Below are 24,481 nucleotides of genomic sequence, written 5' to 3' on the forward strand. Positions count from 1 at the left end.
TTCTAACCACATGTACCCAGGCAATGCTAAGGGCCTTCCCAATTAAATAGGGTCCTGGTTCCTGCATTTCTGAAAATACAGCCGTTATATTCATCTGTAATGAGTTAATAACACTTCCTACTTCTTACCAAGTGATAAACACTACCATATTAAGTAATAGGAATTCAACGGTTATTTAAATAAAGCCACATCTCTGGCACTACAGTAGAGCGTGGTGCAGAGATCTTCAAGTTACCACTGAAGGAGTCTGTACGTGGTGTACTGATGCATTGGAGATGCCTGCCCTCTTAGTTCCTGAAAGCTTTGCAGCTGCAGCAGCATAGCTCTGTTGCAGCTAAGTTGTCCTCTCTCAGCAAAATCCATTAGTTCCACTTGAGTCTTGACACAGCTACAGTCCTTTAGTGGTCTGCTCTCCTTTGCATGGTATAAGCTTGATGTAAATAACATGTCCTCCTTTTCCCAGCTCTGTCATCAGGGCAGAAAATAAAAATGACATTTCAGCTTTGGCGAAGGAGTGCCATGGGATCTGTCTTTCAGGCGAAGCTATTGCCCAATTCCTAGTTTGTCTCATGCTTTGTTTCTCCTACCAACGCCTGTAGCTGTGGTTGGGCATGGCAGTAATTGGAACCTGATTGTCCCCATTTCCTCTGTCCTCCCATTGTTTGCCACCACATACAGTCCCATTTCACTGTGTGCATTAAAATGCAGCTTTTCTGATGTTGGTAGGCCTCCAGCCACAGGCTGCCTGTCTTGAAAGGACTGCTCAGGCTGCAGTGCCATCACACCAAGAGTCAGGGCTGGAGAGTTTGGCTCAGATCTCACTTCCCACTCCGACTGGTGGGAACCTAAGTGTCTAAGAGTTATGCATCTGCATATATCTTTCTGGATGAGGTCCGTCATCATCACGCACCTAGACTATGCTGGAACAATGTTTAGAGGCCAGAGTCGGACTTGTAGTTTATGGTGTGTTTATCTAACGAGGTGAGCTTCCAGTATGTAGGGTTCTCTGTGCAGTTTGACAGTGGAATGCATTGAACAAAACTAAGAACCCACTGAACAGCCACTCAAGACAACTGTTCTTGAGTCATGCACTTTCTAGAAGTGGCTTCAGGGAAAACAAAGGCAGTGAGCTCCCAGAAGGGCTCATAGCTATTGAGAAACAAACCCTGAGCAGAGAGGTGGGTGAGAATCTGTCTCACTCTAGAAGGGAGGGAGGGTGAAACAGGGCAGATGGACACTTGCTTCCCATCCAATATTGGCTTTGACAGGCAGTAGTTTCAATGGGACTTAGCTGTTGTTTTGATCCCAGCCTGTTAATAGCAGGAGTTGCTCTAAGTAATGTCTAGAATTAACTGCTTAGGGTTCCTGTAGATTTGCAGAGGGAAAACCAGAATTTAATTTTTTGAAATAACTATTTAATTTAAAGGAGCAGACGCCCAAGTAATAATTGACACTCAGCTGGCACTTGCTGGATTCAGTGCTGTTCGCTGCACCCTGGCCAAAATAATTAGTATGTTGTAAAAAATGTAAATTATTGACACTTTTACAAAGAAAGACTTTTCCATGTTCTTTTTTTCCCAGTTTTTACATTTAGACATATAGATGTTTGCAACCTTGCCTGCATTTTATCTTGCAGCTTACTTGGAGGAGATACAGTCAGTGCGTCGCCACACCAACAGTGTGTTGGACAGCAGCAACAACTGCAACCCTCCTATCGTGGTTCACTGCAGCGCAGGGGTAGGGAGGACTGGAGTGGTTATCCTAACAGAACTGATGATTGGGTGCTTGGAGCATAATGAAGTAAGTCGCCTTCTTTCTCAAGACAAACCCTGAGCTTGTTCCTTGACTAACTAGCTACATATCTGAGGTTAAAATTAAAAGGCATTTAAGTGCTTTCTTTCTGTTACCTTTGTGAGACAAGGGCCTTAAGTGCAACAGGCAGAGATTTCCCATGGCAGGTTACTTGTAGTTTTCTGTTGAGTTGATATTATGCATTTTTATTGGTATTATTTTAATACATTCCAAATTAGGGTTTTCTCTCTGTTAAGAATTTAGTCTAATTCATACCTGTATTTAATTAACAGTCTCAAGACAGCATGTTCACAAGGACTATCTGAGAGAGGCTAGAAAATAATGTCACCTCCTTGTTCTTTGAACTAAAGATTTCTGCTCTCTAAATTCACTCATTGGACTCCCTCCTCTCTCTTGTATTGTCTCTAATCTCATCTGGAACAAAATTTTATCTTAAGAAAAAGGTGTGTGTATGTTGGGGAATAGGGCTTTAGGAACTGCAGCCAATATTACAAGACTAGTAATACAGTCTAGAGTTAAGAATAAGAGCACCAGCAGAGTAACCATGTGTAGCAACTTGCTTTTCATCTGTGTCCTGTGTCACTGGGGAACTGTCCGGGAAGAACATCACATCTTGAATAACAATGGGCCACACAGTTTCAACAGGACAGCTATTGAAACTGGGGATTTCTGTTGCCAAAGAAACTGCTCAAAGACCAAAACTTTTTGTAGAGATAAGAATGCAGTAAGAGTGACAAGTAGACATATATCATCTGCCCCTCCCATTAATCATCCACTGGATGAGTTGCTTGAAATTCTGGGAAGACTGGATGTACGCACCTGAAATGCTCACCTACTTTCTATGCTACCATAGAGGAGTTATAGATTGGAGCCTTTCTGTGCAAGGCACAATGCAAAGTGCAGCTTTCTGGCTTATTCAAAATTGTGAATTCTAAAGCAGGCAGGTACCAGTGCACTTTCCTCTTCATCACTATTTTTAAAAAAGTTGATGCAAGAAGTAATTTTTTTGTTCACTACTGTGTTATCCCCCTCCAGCAGCTCATCATTCTGTGGTTACAAGATCACCTAGAAATCCTGGGCTCAGTTCACCTGAGATGAACCTCCTTCAACTCTGGTTGGGCCTCACTAGAGGTGAAGCTGTCCTGTAGATCTGTGTCACAATTTACACTTTTTTCCTTTCCTTTTTATTTGGGGGTGGGGTAGGTGGGGGAGGAGGGGGAAGAAGGAGCTGGCCCAGACAGAAAGGACCCACAGTATGTGCTTTGGGAATCCCGCAGCCTTCCTGTGCTGCCTGCTGTTCAGGAACCGCTCCTGTGCGGGGCAACAGCTCTGACTCTTGAGCCTGCTTGACTTCTTTCCTTATGCAATGACATCTGGAAGTGACTGCTGCTGGTGTTCACACAGCAGCCATGAAATTTCTGCACGCCAGAAGGAAATCAGGGTAGTTACAAGCGCTGTACCTGAATGGCTTGCGAGCATCAATGTAGCTGTGTCTGCTTTATAGTAACCTCTGTATGCTAATAGAGTGCCAGGAACAAACACTAACAGTTGTGCAACATGTTCTGGCCACCTCAGTTTGTCTGCGGTTTAGAGAAGTCACCTGTTTGGCAAAGAGTAGCTGAGTAACAAGTGAAGATAAAGGCAGTACCTAACATCTGAGCATGGGGGTGAGCCTTGACATTCAGAAGAATTCTCATCAGCTTCACTAGGAGCTGATGGTAGCACTCAAGAATAAGTGATTTCTCTGATGTCCCTTAATTAAAGCATTCTTTTGTCTTGATTAATGGTGAAAATCATCATTAATATTAAAGACAATTTTCCTTAAGGGCTTCATTGCTCTAGATTGTACTAAGTTAATATTTTTTTGTTTGTTAAAACCTAATTAAAAAAAAGATTTAAAATCTTGACAGTATGTTTTCAGTTTGTGACAGATACTGCATTCAGCACAGAGAGGGTTCCTTTTCATGCAGCAGTTCTGCTGGTTTATTTTGAAGTAGGATTAATTGGGGGTTTTTTTCTGAAATAAAATGACTTGCTACTTAAAATGCTTTAGTCTTATGAATTGGTTATTTCCTCAGAAGTGTCCTAGTAAGTAGATGTATTAATGTTAACATTCTAGCAGTGAAGGAAAAAAGGGGAGGGAGGTTGAAAATCCTCGTACGGACCGTCTTGGAAAGTGTGCAGTAGTGCTGGAACTAAAACCAGAACTCTTGAGTCTGAGGTTTCAGGTTTAGGTAAAAAGCCATGTTTAATCAAATTCTGTACAGCTTCAGTCACTGTGGCTTCTAGGCGATTGCTGGTTGAGTCTAAAGCTGTCTATCTTATTGCAGGGATATAGTTTCAGTAACTTGCTGTATAGTAAGTAATATGTCACATCATTACATCCTTACTGCTGTAGACATGTAGAACAAGAAAGTAATTGAGATCCTGCTCTACCAACTTCTAGTTCAGACTTGGCTCTGGGACGTTAACTCATGATTGCAGCTGCAGTGCATTTTCATAGGGGAGATCTTTTAGTTTGGGAGTCAGAAATGAGTAACATTTTTGTTTGTTCTTTTTGAAAATGCCACCTTAGCAAAGGATTATGTGTCTTTTTTTGACACGTACGTTGTGATGAAGGTGAGTTTGAAGATTCTGCTTACCTGGAGTAAAATGCTAAGTAGACTGCAGATAACAAGGTTGAATAGGGAGGATGAGTTTTTCTTTCATTTCTGAGATAAGTCCAAGCCTAATCCATTTTGAGGAGGTGCACAGATCACTGTGTGCCCAGTAAAAATCAACGCGCTGTCAAGCACTGAACTGCTGAGAGAGGAACGTAGCGTGCAGGTCGAAGCTGGCCTGCGTTTTTGTTGCAGTCGCTCAGGTGAGATCAGGTTGCGCATGACTCTGCTCAGCAAGGACCGCGTGGCTTTTGTAAGCATCCGAGTCTATGGAGAGGCTTCCTCCGAGTTAGCCGAGTTCACTGGAAAGAGCTTACATTTTCCTTTGCACCTGTTTGAAAATAATATGACGTTACTTATCACAAATCTTTACGCTTGTTGACTCTCTAGAGATGTCCTTTTATAACAGCTTGTTGGGGTATGTGGCAGAATATTTAGCCTTGTTTTCAGAAAGTGATAGCCTATGAGTTAGGGCTTGTTTACATGCAATGAAGATTCAAAGTTTGATATATATGGACAGAAATGGATATGCAGCATGATTTTTATTTTAAACTTTCCAGAAAACTTCCAGTGTGCATGGAAGCACACTCCATGCTCAGTTGCGCCTGCAAGGGTTAGCAGCAATCTTAATTTGTTTCTCTGTCCGTTTGTCCAGGCATCGTGCTTGTAACATTTCTCATCTCAGCCAAAAGACTTGCTAAGTTCCTTTTTGTGTTTTTGGAGTGGCAAACTGGCATTGCAAAATGCAGTTTGTGTTGCCTGATAGAGTAACTGTTTTTCAGTTTTATATCTTTAACTGCTTAAGGGCTTCCTCAAAAAAAGTATGTATCTTAGTGCTTGCATTTACTGCTGCCGTAGAAAATTTGTATCCCTCATCTTGGGTCGTATTACACGCTCTTTGAATTTCAGCCTGGCAGGCTGAGCTTTATGGCTCAATGACTTCTGAATAGCTCCTTATGTACCTGTTGTAACAGATAAAACACAGTAACATCATAGGTTTTTTGCTCCCTAAATGCTGGAGATACGATGGTAACACCTAATGAAATTTGCAGTGATTTCTAACGCTTTACCTCATGGGACTGTGTTTCACACAACTCATTTGGTTTTTAATTCAGACCATTATAGGGTACCTGTGCCCCAGTGTGCTCGATGGGGTGAGGGATGTACTTTCACAGTGGATCTCCTGATCCGTCCCCACTTACTGTGCTTTAGTTCCTGTTGCAGAGCATTTTCAGGGCATGGGAGTGAATTTCTTTTGTTTGAAACTAAGCTGGAAGATGCCTGCTTGGAGAACACCTAATGTGTCCCAGCTGCTAGTGGACATTCAGTAGACGGCAACAGACCAATGCTGGCTTGAAGTCTGCAAAACATGTACTGTGGATACTGGGTCCTCGTTTCACTTTACAGATGTATTTCTTATGGAGCATTGTTTACTAGTGTAGACTTGGCTGTGGGAGGTCAGGTGTCAGAGTTTCTGGATCTTTTGGTGACAGGATTTCCCTTCTCTTTCAGTGGAAGGATCAGTATATTTGCCTGCACTTTTAATTTTGTCCAAGGAACCTTTTTTCTTATGATCCTGATGCCTGCTTGCCATTTGAAAAATCTCTCAGATCCTCCCTCTATGAATAAGTTTGACCACGGATCAGAGCGCAGTATGCAAGTGGCCACAGGGCCTGTTGATGCACTCAGTGGTACAGTCCGAACTGAGCTATATAATCTTGGCTGTTTAAGTTTTGTACTAGACCTTCCTGCTATAATCTAGCCTTTAACCTGAAATAATATGATGTATTAGGTTTATTTTACTAACATGAAAAATATGTATGTTGAAGCAGAAAAAACTCCAAAGAGAAGCAGCCCTTTATTACGTGTTCAGCTGATGATCTGCTGAGAGGTAATCAGTGGTACACAACTGAAAGACAAGTTTTGGTCATCTTCCCATTTACATCCATCCAGAAATTCCTGTAAGCTTTAGTGGGGAAAGCATTGGATGCACAGTAACCTGTATATACTACTGTAGTACTCCTTGAGATGAAAGTTGTTGGAAAAAAAAAATGTAGTATTTCACTAGAGTTGGTTATAATTCATTACATTATATAACTACAATAGTTCCCTGTGTCAGATAACTGATATTTGAGACAATGATTGTTTGATTTAAGGAACCGATATCCTTATGCCTTTTTTTTCCTTTCCTTTACAGAAAGTGGATGTTCCTGTGATGCTGAGACACCTGCGGGAGCAGAGAATGTTTATGATCCAGACCATAGCCCAGTACAAGTTTGTCTACCAAGTGCTCATCCAGTTCCTGCAAAACTCCAGACTTATTTAACCTTTTCAAACATCCCAGACTCAGCTTTGTGGATCTGGCCTCCACCTTACAGATGAACAAGGGGAACTGCCTTGACAACACTGTGTGCATATGTTGCACTTTTTAAAGTTGTCTTGAAAGTAAGGAATGATTGTTCTTTACTAGAGTCTCCCACGGATTATTTTATACAAGATATAATTTATTTTTTCTTGAAATAACTTGTGAATTACTTTAATAACTTGTAAAACTTATAGTGACCCTCAAATTGAACCACATTTGACATGACTGGTCTGCATTGTAACATGTCCATAAGGAAAGCAATCCTTTGTAAAGGTAGTTTACTGGCTTTTATTTTGCTACACAGCTTCTGAAGTTGGCAGTGGACTTTTTCTCACATAAGAACATTTTGGACCCAGACATGTGGTTTCCATGGTAAAAACAAGACCTGCTAGATGTCAGCTACAGCTCTGTACGAGTGGAAGCTGAGGGAACACAGTCCTGGAGCAGGGAGACCTGAGCCTCTGCATCTGCAGCAGGGCACATTACAGAGGGCTCAAACACAGGACGTTGTGAGTGCAGAGGGTTTTGGGTGCTAAACGGTTCAAATTCCACAAGAATTACAGCTTTAGGTTAGTCCTTGAAAAAAGCAATATTGGATCTTTTAAATGAGGCCTTTGCTACTGTCTGCCATCCTTGAAGGGATTCATAAGGGTTGAAGCAGCGCAGGGTGAAGTGCAGTGACCCAGAGCAGGCTGAAGTCAGTGAGTGGGTCTTTCCGGGAACTGTGGTGCGTTGAACAGCAGAGGAATTTCAACTAAATGCAGCTGAAAAAAAACAAATCAAGCACCTTCTCATGGATTACACTGAAAGTTTTATTGCCTTGAGGCTCACCTCCTGTAGAAAAGGAATCTCATTTAAGTTAGGCATCTCTGGTTGCCTTAGTTTCACATGTGAACTATTGTCTTCAGCACTGTAATCATTTTATTTCTAGTCCTTTGAACTTTGTCAGAATGATCAATATGGTCTTTCCTCCATTTCTGAGATCTTCAAATAGTGACCCTTGAGAGCTGTAGCTCAGAGTCTGCCTTGATTCTTCCCCCGTCACTGCCTATGGTTTACGAACATATGGAGCGGTCTTCCTTTTGGTATCGGCAAACCTCACTTTGTTAGAGTGGTTTTTTGTATTAAGTTGCACAGATCATCCCTCTTCTCTGTCTGGTCACTTTGGATTTTGCCTCCTATTTATTATTACTATTTTATCCTGGTAGTGTTCAGGGATTCCAGTTAGGATCGGGAGGATGTCGTATAAATACATAAAGGAGAAACAGTCCTTGCTTGAAGTTTACAATCAGAACAGAAAAGGGAAACACACCTCCTCCACTGCATAACTAGGGAATTAGGGCACAGATTCTTAACTGGCTTACCCTAGGCCAGCAATGAAATCTATGACAGAGCTAAGAAAAAAATCCACGCGTCCTCTAAGTATCTCAGCAGTTAGACCTGTCCTCCTCTCTCTTCCTCATTCTCTGTCCCTCAGCGTTGGCTAGCTGTTTTGCACAACTTTGTGCATATCCCATTCTCCAAACTGTTTATTTCACTGGAGTAAATCGCGTTATGAATTACCTTACCGTGCACACACTGCAGCATTTACTTACAGTTATTTAGAAGTGATAGTAACTGCACTTTTAAAAAAATAAAAAAAAAAAAAAAAAAGCTTTAGCAAGTTGTGGTGTGACTCCTGCACTGTTATTTCTGGTGTAAGAGATGGAAAGTTCCTGCACTGCAGTTGCTCCCCTCCTCACGCTGACTCCTCTTTCCTGTTTCCGCACACTGCCACCCTCCTGCGGGCAGTCCCACCCCACTTCCACTCGGCAGTCCTGTCAGATCGCTAGAGAATGGATCAGGCTGGAGAGGAGCCTTGGACGTCTGGTCCCAGCCCTGCTCACCCCACGGTCACATCCAGTTTCAGAAATCTCCAAGAGTGGAGATTTCGCAGCCTCTTGGGGCACGTGATGCAACACAGTTACTCTGTCGTGGTGAAATTATCTTTCTTGGTATCCCTTTCCCAGATAAATTTAATCTTTCAGTCCCACCATTCCTTTTCCGTTGCATCCCCACTTCCTAACCCCTGGTCAGTGTACAAAGGCCGAAGCCTACAAGCACTCTCAACTTCAGCACTAAAGGGACCTACACACCTACCTTTCCCTAAAATCAGTGGGAGCTTATGCTAAGGCTCCGTACCAGAATGTTTCTTTAATGTATTTTAAACTGCCCTGTGTTGATTTGGTAATCTGCAATACAGGCCTAACGAGGTGACAAGGATTCTGGTGGAGATTTCTAGCTACCAACAAATGGTGAGTTATTTAGCTGTAATATCTTGACTATGTTCCTTTTAGGGATCAGTTGAGTTTTCAGTCAACTTCAGTTTTCCTCTAATTTCTTCTGCCAATGCCAACATATCTCTTGTTAAATTAGCAGCAACCATTTAAAGTCTTTTCAGCAGCATCTGCATGATAATTGCACAGAGATGCTTTATATCTGGGAAACAAGCCAAGGAATAAACCTTGAAGCAAATTGTATTAAATTAGTTATCTCGTTATAACTTTTTGAATAATTTCCTAATGATGAATTAAGTTTGAACTCAGAGCTGTCAAGTCACATTGCTCCACTTGGATGTGAGAAGTAGAAACTCAGGAGGGAAAAGAATCTCTTCCTATGTCTTATTATTCAGCTTTTCTTGGCTGAAATGTGTACTTCTGTTTCTACAGTGAGCACAGGAAAGTTATTGCATAAGAGAACATAAAGAGCTGGTTTTGGAAGGAAGAAAATTAAGCAAATGTTCTTTATGCAAAGATGCATCATAGGTGTCTTAGAAAAATATTAATTACAAAATGGCACCAAAAATCCTTTCCAAATTAAGTCAGTGCCTATTAATGAGCCAAATAAGTGGTCATGTAGTAAACAGGCATTTCCAATTAACTCCTAACGTGGCTGGTACGGTAGGTAGAGGCCAATGTGACTCATTTTTTCCCCTTTCATTGTCAAAGAATGGTAATTTTAAACTTTTTCCTTTCATCTGACTTCAATGTATTTTTTCCTGCTAGATTTTATCTTGACTAGATCTGCTAATATCATAAATGAAGTGGGCTGGTGCATGTCTTCAGAGGTTCCTTTCCACCCCAGCTTGCAACCAAACCTCAGTATGCCGATGTTTTATGATTGAAATGTGATACAGTTTTGTAGGGGAAAAACTGAACCTTCTGACTTGGAACCTGTTGTAGTTTTATCAGACCAAAATTGCTTGGGCAGTATTTCCTAACCTTTAGGGAGTGACAGGAAAATGCATTTTGCATCCAATTTTATTAGTCATAGCAGAAACGAACGCATGAGACTTAAAGCAACAGTACTGTTTAGTTTCTGTCCCACAGACTTTAACAGCAGAGTCCATAAGTAGAAAAGGAGGACAGTTTGGAGTTGCTGTATGTTGTGTTGCATGGGGGTTTTTTAACATCAAAGCATGACAGTGCGTAAGTTCTACGAGACAAGTTTCATCCTTTTGGAGTAAAGTCTGGATGGAAAATCTCACAGAGATGCATCAATGGTCAATGAATGGAGCTGCACCTTAAAAAGTTTGACACAAGCAGTCTTCTGCCAAGGCGCCCGCGTTGCAGTCTGGCATATTTAGCCTATGCTCCCTGACTCCAAGAGAGAACTTGGAGTGGATGAGTAAGCCTGACTCGGGAATCCATTGTGTAGGTTTTCCTTTTTGTGCACTCTTTATCTGTATGTAATGCCTTTTTTTTTTCTTTTTTTTTTTTCTTTAAACTTTTACCTCAATGATAGTATTGAGGTTGCTGGCATCGAGTTTTTGGTTAAAGTTACGGTCTGAGCATTTCATGCCTAACATTGTCCCATCAGCGATGGGAGAGATGACAGCTGAGTTCTGACACTGTTCAGTGCTGTGGGCATCCTGTTTCTGTCCTCCACGGGCTGCACTTGGAAGATGGTGGACATCAGCTGCTCAGGTCCTACTTGTTTCAGCTCCTCCACAGGCCTGCTTTGGCACCTCTTGTTTCTGATTACCTAAGGAAAGATGAAGCTTGTTCCCACAAACTTTCTCCTATATAGGTATATAGGGACCCTAAATGCTCAGCCTTACCGGAGATACCTTTTCCCTAACTAGTTTCAGCTGGCAGGAGACACATCTGTGGGAACTTATTCAACCTACTGCTAATGCAGTCCTTTATAAAAAGTATATTGAAGGACATTTCTGTTCCACTTGAATCAGTTGCCTCAGCTATAAATATTATTAAATATTTACATGATTTCAAGAGCTTTTTCTTTAAAATTACTTTCTTTTAAACAGGCAGAAATGCAAGTGGCAAAGCATAGGTTGGAAAAGAATCAGTGAGTCTCAGTGCTTCAATAGAGATGGTCATTTTAAGCAAATACTTTATTTTTTGATCCAATACCTGCTGTGTCTGTGTAGCCCACAAGCAACTCTAAAATAGATGCTGATGGGCAATCTTATACTTGGCTATAGCACACAGACCTATGGGGAAAATTCAGCAGCTACTGACTGTGCTGCATTCTCAACAGCTGACTTCCCACCGGTCTCCTGGGAGGAGATGACAACTGAATTAGCTGTTGTCAGTCTCACTAACAGTTTGTCAGCTGTGTGCTCAGAAAGTGGAAGCATCAGTATGGCTGATACCTCCTCCTGTAGCAGCTCTCATGCATCACTGAGAGAGGTCAGAGTTAAATTTTGTTGCTTGTCTTTGTGCAAAAGAATGCTTTACAGCCAGAGAGCTAGGGTGGCACCCACTGCATGAACTAAAGGATGCATCATATTGAAGGAGCAAATACCAGAACTAACCTTGAAAGGGAAGCACTGCATGAAAACAGCATTTGGCCACCTCTCTACAAAAAAGGATATAAATCTGCTGATGTATAGTCCAAGTCATATAGAGTTTGGAGATGGGTTTTAATGCCAACAAGAGAAAGGCTGCAAGTCCAAAATCCCAAAGGCAATTTTCTCCAGCTTGTTCTTAGCCTTCTGGAGAGCTTTTCTTGTAGAATCTGGCGCTATGGGAACTACAGATGCCATCTGAGTCTTTACAGAGGAGGATGACGTTATACATGCAGCTGCATGCAGCCTTAGCATGCAGGGGCTGTGATGTGAGGCAGGGAGCAGCTGGCTGCTTGGGTTGTTGGGTAGACAACAGAAGATGGGGGTCTTTAGCATAGATAAACTATTGTTAGATTGTAAAACAAAACCTTTAGTGCACAGGTCAAAAATAGCAGTGTCCATATAAACATTCAAAGTAAATAAATTTTGTGAGTGTTTTTAGAGTATCTTAGACTCCACTTCTGTTGGTTCCTCTCAGCCATTTTTTGGTTGGTGTTTCTTTGAAGTTTTGTTGCCTGTGCTTTATGTGCACCATCACTGAGAGCTTCCCACACGCTACAACAGCAGGACTTTTCCTTTGGAGGGTGAACTGTAAGTCAGTGGTAAAATAGCAGCTTTCACTGAAGAATCCCAGTGCTATTTAACAGCAAGGGAAAGACTAATACTTCAGCTGATCCCTGAAATGAATATAGTGCTTAATATGTTTACTCTTCTAAATCACCTGGGTAAGGACTCACTCAGTGTTTTGGACACGCAGCTCCAGATATTTCAGGGGCAGTGTTCCCTGATTAGGCAGGCAGGAACAGAAGAGGAAGGCTTCCCACAGACTAGTTCCATGGCAGGTTGGAGGTCACACCCTGTCTTGGATGGGGGCTGGTAGTTGACACTTAAGGAAGAAGTATGAATGCATCTGGAAGAGGGTGCTCAGCCCCTCTAGCGCACCTGGCACCCAGTCCTTTAGGGCCTTCCTGAGGCAAAAGTTCTATCCTGCTCACTGTGCTTAATAACTACTGATTGATCCATCTTCCATGAATCGCATTATCTTTTCTTTAGAACCCATTTATTCCTCTGGCCTTTGCAATGTCCAGTGTTGGTGAGTTCCACAACTTAATTATACATCTATAAGAACCTCCTTTTTGTGTATGTTAAATAAAAGTATTTTCTTGCTGCTAGTTGGTCTTTAAAAGAAGACAATTCTTCAGTGCCAGAAACACTGTTAATAAGATGTTTATCCTGTTGAGATTGCTCCATATGGAAAATATGTTTTCCTCATTAGTAAAGTACCTTTCTTTGGCTATTTTACAAAGGAAAAAAGTTTACACATGCAGATGACTGTAATATTCCCATATGTAATTGTGTGGGACAGGTGTTAAATGGAATAACATGTTTAAGCAAGTTTTATGTCACTGGATTTTACTGTCCTGTTTTACTTCAGTATTTTGATGCTTCCTGTTTTATTTGCTCTGTAATTCTGTACATGACAGTTTAGCACAGAACAGTGATCTGAATCTCACAACCTCATTGTATGTACACATTTTGTAGAGAAATGAGACATCAGTTATATGCCCTTCCTGCCCCCCACTCCCTCCTGTTAGGGCTGAATGGCAGAACTATTCTATGCTATTGAAAGCCTTTAAAAAAAAATCTATGCATGCTATTTTATATTCTAATGTATTATTCATATCAGTACATAAGCTTATGCTTGTCAGTTTTATCTTGTGTATAGAACTGATTACTTTTGACAGTATTTTTGCACTGTTTCTTTTCTTTCTCTTTATAAAAAGTTCTATTCAGCATTAATTGACAGCAATAATTTTTTACCCCTTTCACTGCCTTTGTGTAAATAGTTTCTTATATGCTTTTGCAAATATGAGAATGTCTTCAGTCACTAAGGTTTTTTTGGTAAGGCTGTCCTTCATATTCACACTACACAATAAACCATTTTTTTTCAAGGAAAACTATGCTTGTGTTCTTTCCTGTACCAAGTTAAGGTTTTGTATTTGCACCTACTGCGCTTGTTTTAGTTTCCCATGTTAAACTGATAGGCACAGCCAGAGCCACAGTGAGCTTTGAGGAACCTTCTATAAACAGTTATCCAAGTTTCACAGGGGCAAGGCTCCTACTGGTGCTCATGCTAGGCTAATCTGATCCTTTAGTGCGCAAGTTTAGTCTGGGCTCTGGACAGACTTTCTGAAATAAAGGTGCTATTTCCCTGGCCAAGGGTTTACTTTACTTGACAAGCTAAAGTTAGGATAAAAATAGTCAGCTGGTGCCCTCTTCCTAGGCTTGGCTTTCTGGAATCATAAGGTCTGGTGCAGTTTTATGTACTCCAGCAACAACTGCTGGCTAGAGAGCAATGAAAGCTTTCAGCAAAATGAGCTGACAAATCCTTGTGCTCTAGCAGTTTTCAGAGCAGTGCATACAAGAAAGAAAATATGATGAAGTTCTTAATGGTGATGTGTTCTCTCTCATCATACTTTATAAGCTGTGAAAGCAGTAAGGAATGGTCATGCAGTTTTACTGTGCAATATATTTCAACTTTGGTGCTGGAAGCGCACAGCCACGCTCTCCCTCCTTTTCCTTCCCCATCCTTCAAGTAACCTCCTACCATTGATCTAAATGGAGAAAATAACCCTCCAATAAAGCTAAGTCCTGGATTTTTGCTCAGAAAATGTTCTTGTTCCTCTATTAAAAGTAATTACTAACTTATTAATAGAATAGTTTTAATCCACTGGAGGCAAAGGTATGGCTATAAGGAAATAAATTCTGCAATAAATTCCCTTTAACTTGTAAAAGGGATTAAAAAAGCCAGAAGTTGCACTGTTTGTGGCTTGTGCAAGCCTTCGAGCTCTGAGGTAGGTGGCAGTGTTCTCTCTACAAGACATGCTGAGGTCTAGGTCCTTATCATCATGAGTCCCCACGTGCCAGGAGCAGTGATGGGCCAGCAGATTAACTGGCTGAGGGACCTGTGCTGGCTTTCCTGCACAATACACAAAATTCATCACCCCTATTTCCCCTTTCTCTCAGCTAAGCCACTGCAAACAAAAATTATTTGTGAAAAGAGGAATTGGATATTAAATCACAACAAAAAGTACAGCTTTTGCCAATTAATTTGTCAGATTAAATGAAACAACTTAGGTAAAAGTAGATGTCACCAAACTATTGCACCCATGTAAGTGTACAAGCGGAATCAAGAGGGGGTCAAGACCACTTTATTTACTTTACACAAATACACAGGAAAATCCATAAAGAAAAAAATTACGATTTTTGCACATGAGCTGTCAAAAGCCATAACCTTTAAGAAACCACGGATGCTTCCTTAAAAAAAAAAAAAAAAGAGAGAGAGAGAAAAAAGAAAAAGGCAAGTGTAGATGTGTGGAAACTAGGAACACTTTGCAAGGCCTAAGTGTGTTTGTCATTCCAATTATAGGACAGAACTGTGTTCGTACTCTACCACTTTTCAAAGCACTCCTGAAGGTTTCCATAGCAAGGCTTTTTAAATAAAGGTTTGAAGGATTGCATAGATTCAAAGGCTCAGTGGTCCTCTAATTCCTTTTTGATCTCTGAAATGTATGGATGATCTTTCCCGTGTGCTACTTCCATGATAGCAATTGCCTATGAAAAGAAAAAAATATTCACACAATTGATTCATATGTAACACCAGGCTATAAATACTCTCTTTAGAGGTTTGAAACAGTCTGACATCTCTAGCTACTTTTTGTCCCCTTGTAGTCATAAACCCAGTAGGAAATAAAATGAAATTCAAAACTAAGTAATAAAGGTTTTACATTCAGAGAATACATCTTTCATCTTAAAGGATCCCAAAGCACCTTTCAAAATGATATTCCTGACAAAACTACTTTGAATGCAACCAGCTCCAGGACAGAAAACTGCAAGTGGGGTGGGTAATATTCTGGCAGAGGACTTCTTAACCAGTATCAGGCAGAGCTCTGTTCTTACCAATTTATCCTTCAGCTGTCAGACTGATGAGCAGGCCTATTGCAGAAGTTACAATAAGGCATTTCAGGCTTGATTCTGTAAACCCTCCACCAGTTCCAGGGGCTACCAATGCTTTACAAAGGAAGCAATTGCTTAGGCAACCACTGAAGCAAAAGCGAGATCTTGTCAGATTCAGACAGACGCTGCTGTGCCTGACTCCCTGCCATTTCACCTGCAGCCTGCTCTGGTCCCAACAGTGAATGTTCGAGGCAGCCAAACCCACCAACTTGCACTTTCCTGCCACTATCCCCACTGCATTGCAAAGTGGGTGTAGAGGCAAGATTTCCATTTGAGCAAAGGACAGCAATGGCCTCAAACAGATGTAATAAAAGGCAGCAGTAGATAGGACTGAAAGAAGCAAGTTTGGAGTAAGTCCAAGAATACTTAAAGACCACAGTACTAAGATACAGCAAGGAATTGCAGTATCCTAGCCATCAGAGCATTTAGCCATTTTCTCCTTGGGAAACTTTTATGGAATGAAGCTCTTACATTTGTTAAGTCAGTACAACAAGAGCCTTTGGTTCCACCTCAGCAGCAGTGAGAAATGACTCTGTTCCCCCTCCTGCCCGAAAGAAGAAAGGAGGGCCTTCTGGACAACCTGCTTGCAAACTGACAGAGAACAATGGTTTTGTTTTTCCACTAAATCCTAAACATCAGGGGCTGGGATAACTTTGGGCAGTTCCTGTAGGCAGCTTTTGGAAGTGAGTCATTAGAAAATGTTTGTGTTAGGAAGCTAACTATGCCAACAAATCTACCTACAGTTTCCAACCCCCCATCCCATGTTCCTACTGGCACAGATCCCAGTTTTAGTCAAAGCTCCAATATGACAGCGAAAGAAAACCTATGCTAATTTTAAACCAGGTAACAGTTAAATTTTAAAGCATATATTCTTGCAGTATCTTTCACCATGGCTGGATGGCTCTTTTATTATCACTGGCTAAAAATGTGCCAGCATCTAAAAAGGAAGAAAAAAAATAAAATTAAAAAAAACCCATGACATTCCACACCAAGTCATTATATGCTACAGTAGTCACTGATGCTTAAGAAACTAAAATAAACTTTTGTCCAACAACAATAGGGAAAGTAAGTCAAGAAACATGGTACAGACTAATAAAAAAATAGAAGAATAAAAAAACTAAAGGAACAGACTAATAAAAAGGGGTGAAGAAAAATGTAAAACCAAATGCTGTATTTGCCAATTTCAGCATTACCAGATGCATTGAATTCCCTTCAGCTATTTAAAAATCAACTGGTTCCAGAACAAATAACCACCAAAAGCATGCCTAGTTTAACTTGGATATAGAAATCACAAACTTCAATGAAACACTATGTGCCTTTTATAAGAGCCAAGCATTTTTTCTGTCCTTACCTAGCAAGTGAGGAGAAGCTAGAGTTCTGCTTCATTTAGGCTAGTACAGCTCTAGCTCAGTGAAGAATGTACAGCAAATGTTTAAGCATAATGCTCATTCCAGCTGCTGCAGAAGTCCACCATGAAAAGGTAAGACCCTTTGTATGTGAGAACAGACCTATACTGCATCTTTGGAAAAATCCTGAGCCAAAAATCCAGTAACAAAATATATTAACACATGGTGCACTTCCTACCAAGCCAGGCTTACTGACAGAGAAGCACGTAGTGTTTCAATGATCCCATGTCTGAACTGGTATTATTAATGAAGAAACCAGGAAATAAATACCCTCTTCAGGGCTTTAACTCCAGCCGTTCTGTTCTCCAGCGCCATATACAGTCTCCCTAATTTCAGCCACATGGAGGCAACATTCAGCGAGTAGGAGGGATAATGTTTACTGCAAGAGAGAAATTCAGCTTCATCACACCTGGCAGTTTCATAGCATTTTCCCAGCCCCTGTCCCCCTCTCAGGGGGCAAGAAGCTGCCTCTCATTGCTCCTGCCCATTCACTGCTCATCCCCTCTGCCATGACTGCCAAGAGTCAGTGCCAATTGTGTCTGGGATGGGGACGCCTGTCAATTGGGAATTGAACTGAAACTACCATATGCCTCTGAACAGCTGTCAGATGGCAATGACTTTCTGCCACTAGTTTTAATCTAGCCAGCTACAGAAAGAGACTGCATTGTTATGAGTTTTTGGAGCCACCCTACACCCGCAGAAGTTAACTCTGCCTATTCCACAACAGTTGGTCTTTAACGGAAAGCGAGGGGCCCTCAGCAGCACGTACAGCACACATGCCATTCTGTACTTGCTCACACTGAGCTAGCAGAGTCTGGTTCAGCAGAGCTGACCTGGAATGCCAGGCTCGGAGCCAGAGGAGCTGGGCAAGTCCCAGGGAAGATAAATAGTACTGAGCCTCCAGGGGGGGAATGTTGGCTCCTTCTTTGTATCGCTGCTCTCTGCCAAGTGATCTGTGACTTTACGTTGGCATCTGCTCCAAAGGGAGAGCTTTACTTGCGCTCCCCCCAGCTGGCAAGAAAGTCATGTCTCAAGATGAGAATCTGCTTGGGAGATTCATGGCAGGATCAGATACAGCACGTAACTGGCTGGCTCTAACAAACAAGATCACTACTGTAAAAACACAGAAAAATTTATCGGGGAGAGTATTGATTTCTTCCTGCAGAGGCTGCGTGCTGCCTTGCCCCACACGGGGTTTCAGCCTGCCCATTCTCCCACGCCTCCAGCTCTAGGGCAGTGGAGATCAGGGACAGGGACCCACAGGCTCCGAGCGCAGGAGCTGAGCTCGGCTCCAGCTCCCTCTGCTGCTCAGCCCCAAACCTGGGACAAGGCCCTGCTCTCCTGCATCTGTGACCACTGTGGTACTGCAGAGAGAAAGGACTGGGAGAGGGCAGGAGGCTGACAGCAACAGCAGGCTTTGCCTCCATTACCTTATACAAAATATTGACTGCAGATGCAATTTGAAGCTCTGCTTTAGTAAAGTATTAGACTATTAAAAAGACCAGTATTTATCTAGCTAAGCGGAACTAGCACAGTACCCAAGATGGTACAAACTTATTTTGAGAAGTCAAAGCAAGGATTTCAGAGTCACCTTCTGCTATATATTGCAGACCACATTTTGACAGTAACAAAATCTGTCCCAGCATTTAAACATTCCTTTTTGAGTAGTGATGTCATGGGTAGCCTGTTTATACAATATGTACTGAGAGAAGCGATCTCTGCCCAAACTTGTCGTAATTATTCCAATTACTGAATTAGAGCACTTAAAAAAAGGAGAAAAAAAAAAAAAAGAAAAAGTGTGTCATATTTACCTGTATGGTCTGATAATTTTTTGCCCATAACGTAGCGCACCTTCCCAGTCCTGCACATAGAGACAGACACCCATGGCCTGGTACATCATATGTAACATATAAACATTACTGTCTTCAAACACTGCACCCATCTTGTCCAGGCTGAGTTCACAGATCTCCAGTAATTCACTAGGAGGTATGAAGAAGTCAAGGAACCGAATAAATAGATGGCCTCTCATGAGACAACTACCTGGTAATGTTGAAGAAAAATTGACTTTAACTTGTTCAGAATGGTTCTCAGAAGTTCTCCTTTCTCTCAAATGGCATCAAAGCATCTATGCTACAACCCCACAGCTACTCTGATAGGTATTCTATACTCAGAGGTATTCTGCTCGTGAGATTATTCCCCCTCCTACTCAGATATCCTACAAAACTAAATCTCTAAATCTTCAGATCTAAAAAAGCAACAACAACAACAAAAAGCAGCTTTCCTGAATCACCACTGTACCAGCAATGTGTCAGAAGAAGGGGGAGTGAAATTCCCCACGCAACGGGTACTGAATCAGGCATGAGATAGCCTGGTCTGCTTCTGGCCCAATCAATCTTGCATTTTTATCTGCACCGCACTACTGTTACAACAGGTAGGCTTGTGACCATCAGCAATGGCTGCAGCCTCACATGCAGCCTCTCAAAACGGGGCAATATTACAGCACACTAACTCAAGCACACACCTATGCTCACTGCAGTCTCTGGCTTGTGTGGAGACAGCCATATGCTGCACTCTTAGAAACCGAGAACCGCACAGGAAGGAACAAACACAGGATCTCACAATCCCACACCACCTGCAATGTTAAACTGCCCCTTGGCTCCAGGGACAACTCTTCAGACAAAAAGAGCACAGAGATAAGTTTAACTTCTAATGGTCATAGTATTTCTCCTGCAGGTACTTCTGAAGCAATCCAGCAGGTAAGATTTTTAGGTCACACACCAAGCCGGTAGAGTCAGGGTGAGACAAAGGATATATTTGTAGTGTTTGGCTCGCCTGAATTCCTCAATCACGTTCCTGGCGTATTTGATCATGTCCCGTACTGTCTCTGCTGATGGAGGATCACTCAGCTTGCGAATTTCCAGTTTCTCTTTATCCTGAAGGAAACACAATGGACGTTATAAATGCAGGTTCCAAGGCCTGCAAATAAAGGTGCACCTGCTACACAAAATTACTCTAATAAAAAGACACAGATGGGAACTTAAGCTCTTCAAAGAATGTAAAAACAAAGGTAGAATGTGCACCTGCAATTTTTCTTTAAAGCCTTGGCTGGGAATCCTAGAATCCTCTGCGTCTTCCAGTTCATCTGCCATTCTCTACTTCCATGAAGTCCCTTTCTTTTGAAAGATCCAAAAGCTTTTCAATTTTGTGATGCAAGCAGTTTTACATAGGAAATTTCACTGCTTCCGAGAGATTAGGGATTAAAATATTTAGTTTTAAGGCTAGAAAAGCCCGAATACCTTAGGCCTAACACCAAGTGATAGCTCAGTGGAAAACAAGATGATATTAAATACAGAAAAGGATCCTTCGTATCTATAGACAAAACCACATTTCCACATATTTTGTTATTTCTGCTGGACAGCTCCACTTACTCTTATCTTTCTTATCTTTTTCTTATCTTTCTCTTATCTAACTTACTACTTCATGAAGAGTCAGCTGCAATCTGGAGACAATCTTTTGCTGTTTAAGCCTCCCATTGTTGTTAGATTTCTTTTTCCTTTATTATTTCATCTGCCAGCTGAGAGGGCTATAGGGGACTCTTTCCAGAGCTGAAGGAGGCTGAGTGACAGGTAGTATGTTGTTGGAAATCACACATGAAATCCTGGCTTCATTAAACTCAGTGGCAAACTTATCAAGGTAACTGTGGGGAAAAACACAACTACAGTATCAACAGAATGGCCTCAATCAAGAACATTGGGTACTATTTGGAAAAAAAAGTTACAAAAGATGACACCATTTAGAGGGAGAAGATGGTTGTCTGGTCAGTTTGGGAAGCAGCTCTTAAAAGGATACCTTTGTAAAAATGGAGGGAAAATGATCTGGAACTTAAGGATCAGATTATGCCAGCCAGACTGATCTTGGCTGGAATGATGGATGAGCCACACAAAGTTTAATTCTCCTAGGACCTCCAGTGAAGGAGGTCCAAATGGTTGCACAGACACAGTTGTTTCAGTATCTGTTGGGTTTGGGTACCTCTTTCCCGCCCCCCGATCCTTAAGTGCTTTTCTTCAAAATACCTAACACCTTGTTTTAAGGAACACTGTCTGGATGTCTGCCTTTGTCCTCTGAAGGGCACCAGGCAATGTCTAACGAACACAAATCTGGCCTGCACATCACAAGAGGCTGTGACCCAGGACCACCCTGTCCTTGAGAACACTTATACGATGCCATTGCAGGAAAGCCCATTTTGCAGATTCTGCTGGGTCTCCAAACCATCCAGCAATGTCATACAGCGTCACCTAGAATTGACCAAGATGTCCCAACCGGGAACTGCAGCAGGATTCTGATCCCAGAATAGGACCCCAGAAATGCCCCAAGCAAGATTCACTCACTGGGAGTTAGTAGAAAACACGCAGTTACAAAAAAAAGTTCTGACCTAAATTATTTTGGCCAGGTAGCATAGACACAGTGTAATTACCTACTTTTAACAAAGTTTTCATCTTTGTTTTGTAGCTCAACTTTAAATAGGCCTCTACTAGGAAATTTCCTGATGTGTCATGATTACAGTGGAAAGAATGAGTATCGGAAAGTCTCTTAGACAGAAAAACAAATTATCTTACTTTCCAAAATGTAATATTCTATCTGGTTTAATTACATTTAAGGACATAAGTGCCTTGACAGTCAGGAGCATATTTCACACCAATTTTATTACCTTTTCTTTTGTAATGCACTCCCTGCAATCACAATTGAAGAAATATGAGTCTCTTAACCGGTCATTTCTGTCTTCTGTGGGATACAAGAGGTCAATATAGCTGGTAAAAACCTACATGGTTAAAAACACAGCAGTCAGTGAAAAACAGTGTAACTATACATATTTATCACTACTAGTTCTGGTATATGTAGTACGACAACTACATATTCATGCAGCTTGTGGATCCCTGCAGCCACATCACCTGCCTGTTCCCTCACATTCCAAGCCTCTCGGCAGCATCAGGAGTTGCCATTTGTGAAAGCAATCTGACAGAGGAGTGTTTCCTTTCCTATTCATTATGGAATTTCCCTCAAATATTAGCCTGGCTTAAACCCAGGACAGCAAGATTCAGGTGTGGATAAGGAAACTATCACAGCATAAATCTCAGGCTCCTGTCAGAGTACAAAGAGATGCCTACTTTTCAGAAGTAAAATAATGATTTCAGGTATCCATCCTAGGATAAATTACAGTGGCCTGGTTTTTTGGAGGCTGGAATCTCAGATTTTTCTTTCTGAAAACCTACAAAAATTGGGGCAACAGCAGTCACTAGTGGCTTTAGAAACTTAGAACAAGACCTTTAGATCTCTGAGAAGAAAAGAGGCCCAGTGCTCCAGTTCTAGGAGAATGAATATCAGATTTACTTCAGTTAAAGCAAAGAAAACCTGCTTTTGAACATTTTAAAGGCCCTTCACATACACTATTCTTAAGTTTTCCTCTACTTCAATGGTCTTCAGAAAAGAACCCCTGCAACTAGCTTTAATGCTGTGTTTTTAAACTGACATCTCCCCTAAGAAACATGTCATATACACAGTGCAGCTGACAATTTTGCAGACCAAGGAACAGCTTTAGTTCCATTTCCTCATTTATAGTTATTTGAAATGTTTTGCTCAGTCTTTATGATTAAGGTTTCTTTCTTCTTTAAACTAAAAGGTACATATAACTTCATACAATACATGTTCTTCTTACTCTGTGTGATCTCACACTTTCCCTCACACTCCTCTCCTCCCTTCTGTATTTTCAAAGCATGCAAAATGCAGGAACCGCATTTACAGCAAAACCTTTAAAAATGCTGCGATGCAATGGCTACATTGAACCTGAAGATGGAGACACAGGCCGTAAAACCACACAGAGCCCAAGCAAAACCATGGGCTAACCTTTATAAAATTCTTAAGCATCAGAAAGGCAAACACGCAAAAGCCATAAGGTCACGGAGAACTGATGCAGCTTCTAAGACACAACTCAATCAAAAAAGATGCCAAGCAAGGTAAATACTCCACATCTCTACCTCTCACAGTAAGGCCTGCCCAAAAATGCTGAAAACGTCCAGGATCCCACAGTAAAATTCCAAACCCAGGATGAGTCCTTGTCCATTACCACAATGCATTTGCAGTGACCGCTAACATCACAGACAACTCATCGTTAGTAAATGGCATAAAAAGAAGTTGCTCACCTGAGTCATTCACCCTTGGCTCCAGCAACTAAACACACTTTGTTCACGATGGTGAACAGCTATAATCAACAAAAATGACCTCTCTCCCCTTCTTCAAAACTGGTATCACATGCTTCAGAAAGTGGTAGGAGTTATCAAAATCAAATCTGGACTTATTTTGATCAGCATTAACCTTCCCTGCTAAATCAACATTAACAAATGAGCCACTAGAACTCTATGCAAACTCCATGCCCAGAGAGAATGTCCATACCTTCATCCCCTGCAGATATTTGGACATCTTCCTCAACTTTAACATCTTTTTTCTTATTTTTTTAAAGCAAAAAGCAGCTCTGCTGCTGAAGGCTCCCTGCCAAGTTCATTATTTTATTGAGAAAGTTTCAAGATAAACCCAGAGCCTTACTCAATTTCACAGAATTTTATCCATCACTGTTCAGCGTCACTTCACCTAAAAAACCTTATTCTTGCTCTTCTGTGACTTCCCAGCAAGCGCCACTGAGGTGATATGACTGAGTCCCATGTTTTGTGGATGCTCTGTCCAAACAGAAGTCAGAGGACTTATCTGTACCTGTTTACCTTGTTTATTCTGGCTTCAATTTCAATACATTACTATTATACTGGGAACTATTATAGCAGTAATAATTTGCTTTGATCTTGGAATTTCAAAGCACCAGCCAAACATCAGTAAACTCAGCCTCATTTTACAGATGGGTAAACTGAGACAGAGGCTGGCAGATACGCAGCGACTGCTGCAGGTGCCCTTCCCTTGTTTTAGCACGAAATAGGATACTGCTTCCAAGAATCACTTCAGTCCTCCAGAGCCACCCCAACTTTTCCAAAGCAACATCTTACACTTCTCTGAGAAGTAAGAGATCCTTCCTCCCTATTATTCAATTGTCATCTAATTGAAGCTAATCCTGAAAAGCAGAATGGATCCTACTTTTAGGATGCATGCATAGAGTACATTCAAACACAATGCATTTACCTCTTCTCCAGGCTCAATCTCTTTAACAGCTCTGACTTCAGCCAAGGTCCCCTTGTAAGTTACAATCACATTTGGGCAACAGCTGTGGTTCATCAATGCAACACTGTAAAAGTAGAAAAGTAAAAGGCTTTCCCCACCACCACCAAAAGCAACAGGCAAAAAGTTAAGCACCACTTCACAAAACAAGTCTGAA

General features: G+C 41.4%; 2 protein-coding genes across 5 annotated transcripts in view; one reads left to right on the forward strand and one right to left on the reverse strand.

The window, feature by feature from the left end:
- PTPN14 (protein tyrosine phosphatase non-receptor type 14) overlaps positions 1–14,003 on the forward strand; it is a 125,524-nt gene extending 111,521 nt beyond the window's left edge. For both annotated transcript variants that reach the window (XM_075042658.1, XM_075042659.1), the window contains exons 18-19: positions 1,637–1,800; positions 6,670–14,003. In XM_075042658.1, the coding sequence (XP_074898759.1) occupies positions 1,637–1,800; positions 6,670–6,798 (293 nt within the window). In that variant the 3' untranslated portion in view covers positions 6,799–14,003. The remainder of the gene's footprint in view (positions 1–1,636; positions 1,801–6,669) is intronic.
- An 873-nt stretch (positions 14,004–14,876) lies between these two features.
- Positions 14,877–24,481, reverse strand: part of SMYD2 (SET and MYND domain containing 2) — a 30,558-nt gene continuing 20,953 nt past the window's right edge. For 2 of the 3 annotated variants that reach the window (XM_075042661.1, XM_075042663.1), the window contains exons 7-12: positions 24,289–24,391; positions 21,818–21,928; positions 19,922–20,042; positions 18,921–19,095; positions 17,380–17,488; positions 14,877–15,301 (exon numbers count right to left, since the gene is read on the reverse strand). In XM_075042661.1, the coding sequence (XP_074898762.1) occupies positions 15,221–15,301; positions 17,380–17,488; positions 18,921–19,095; positions 19,922–20,042; positions 21,818–21,928; positions 24,289–24,391 (700 nt within the window). In that variant the 3' untranslated portion in view covers positions 14,877–15,220. The remainder of the gene's footprint in view (positions 15,302–17,379; positions 17,489–18,920; positions 19,096–19,921; positions 20,043–21,817; positions 21,929–24,288; positions 24,392–24,481) is intronic. The other variant, XM_075042662.1, reaches the window with a different exon arrangement.

The sequence above is a fragment of the Buteo buteo genome, chromosome 12 (genome assembly GCF_964188355.1).
Source record: "Buteo buteo chromosome 12, bButBut1.hap1.1, whole genome shotgun sequence".
Lineage (NCBI taxonomy): Eukaryota > Metazoa > Chordata > Aves > Accipitriformes > Accipitridae > Buteo > Buteo buteo.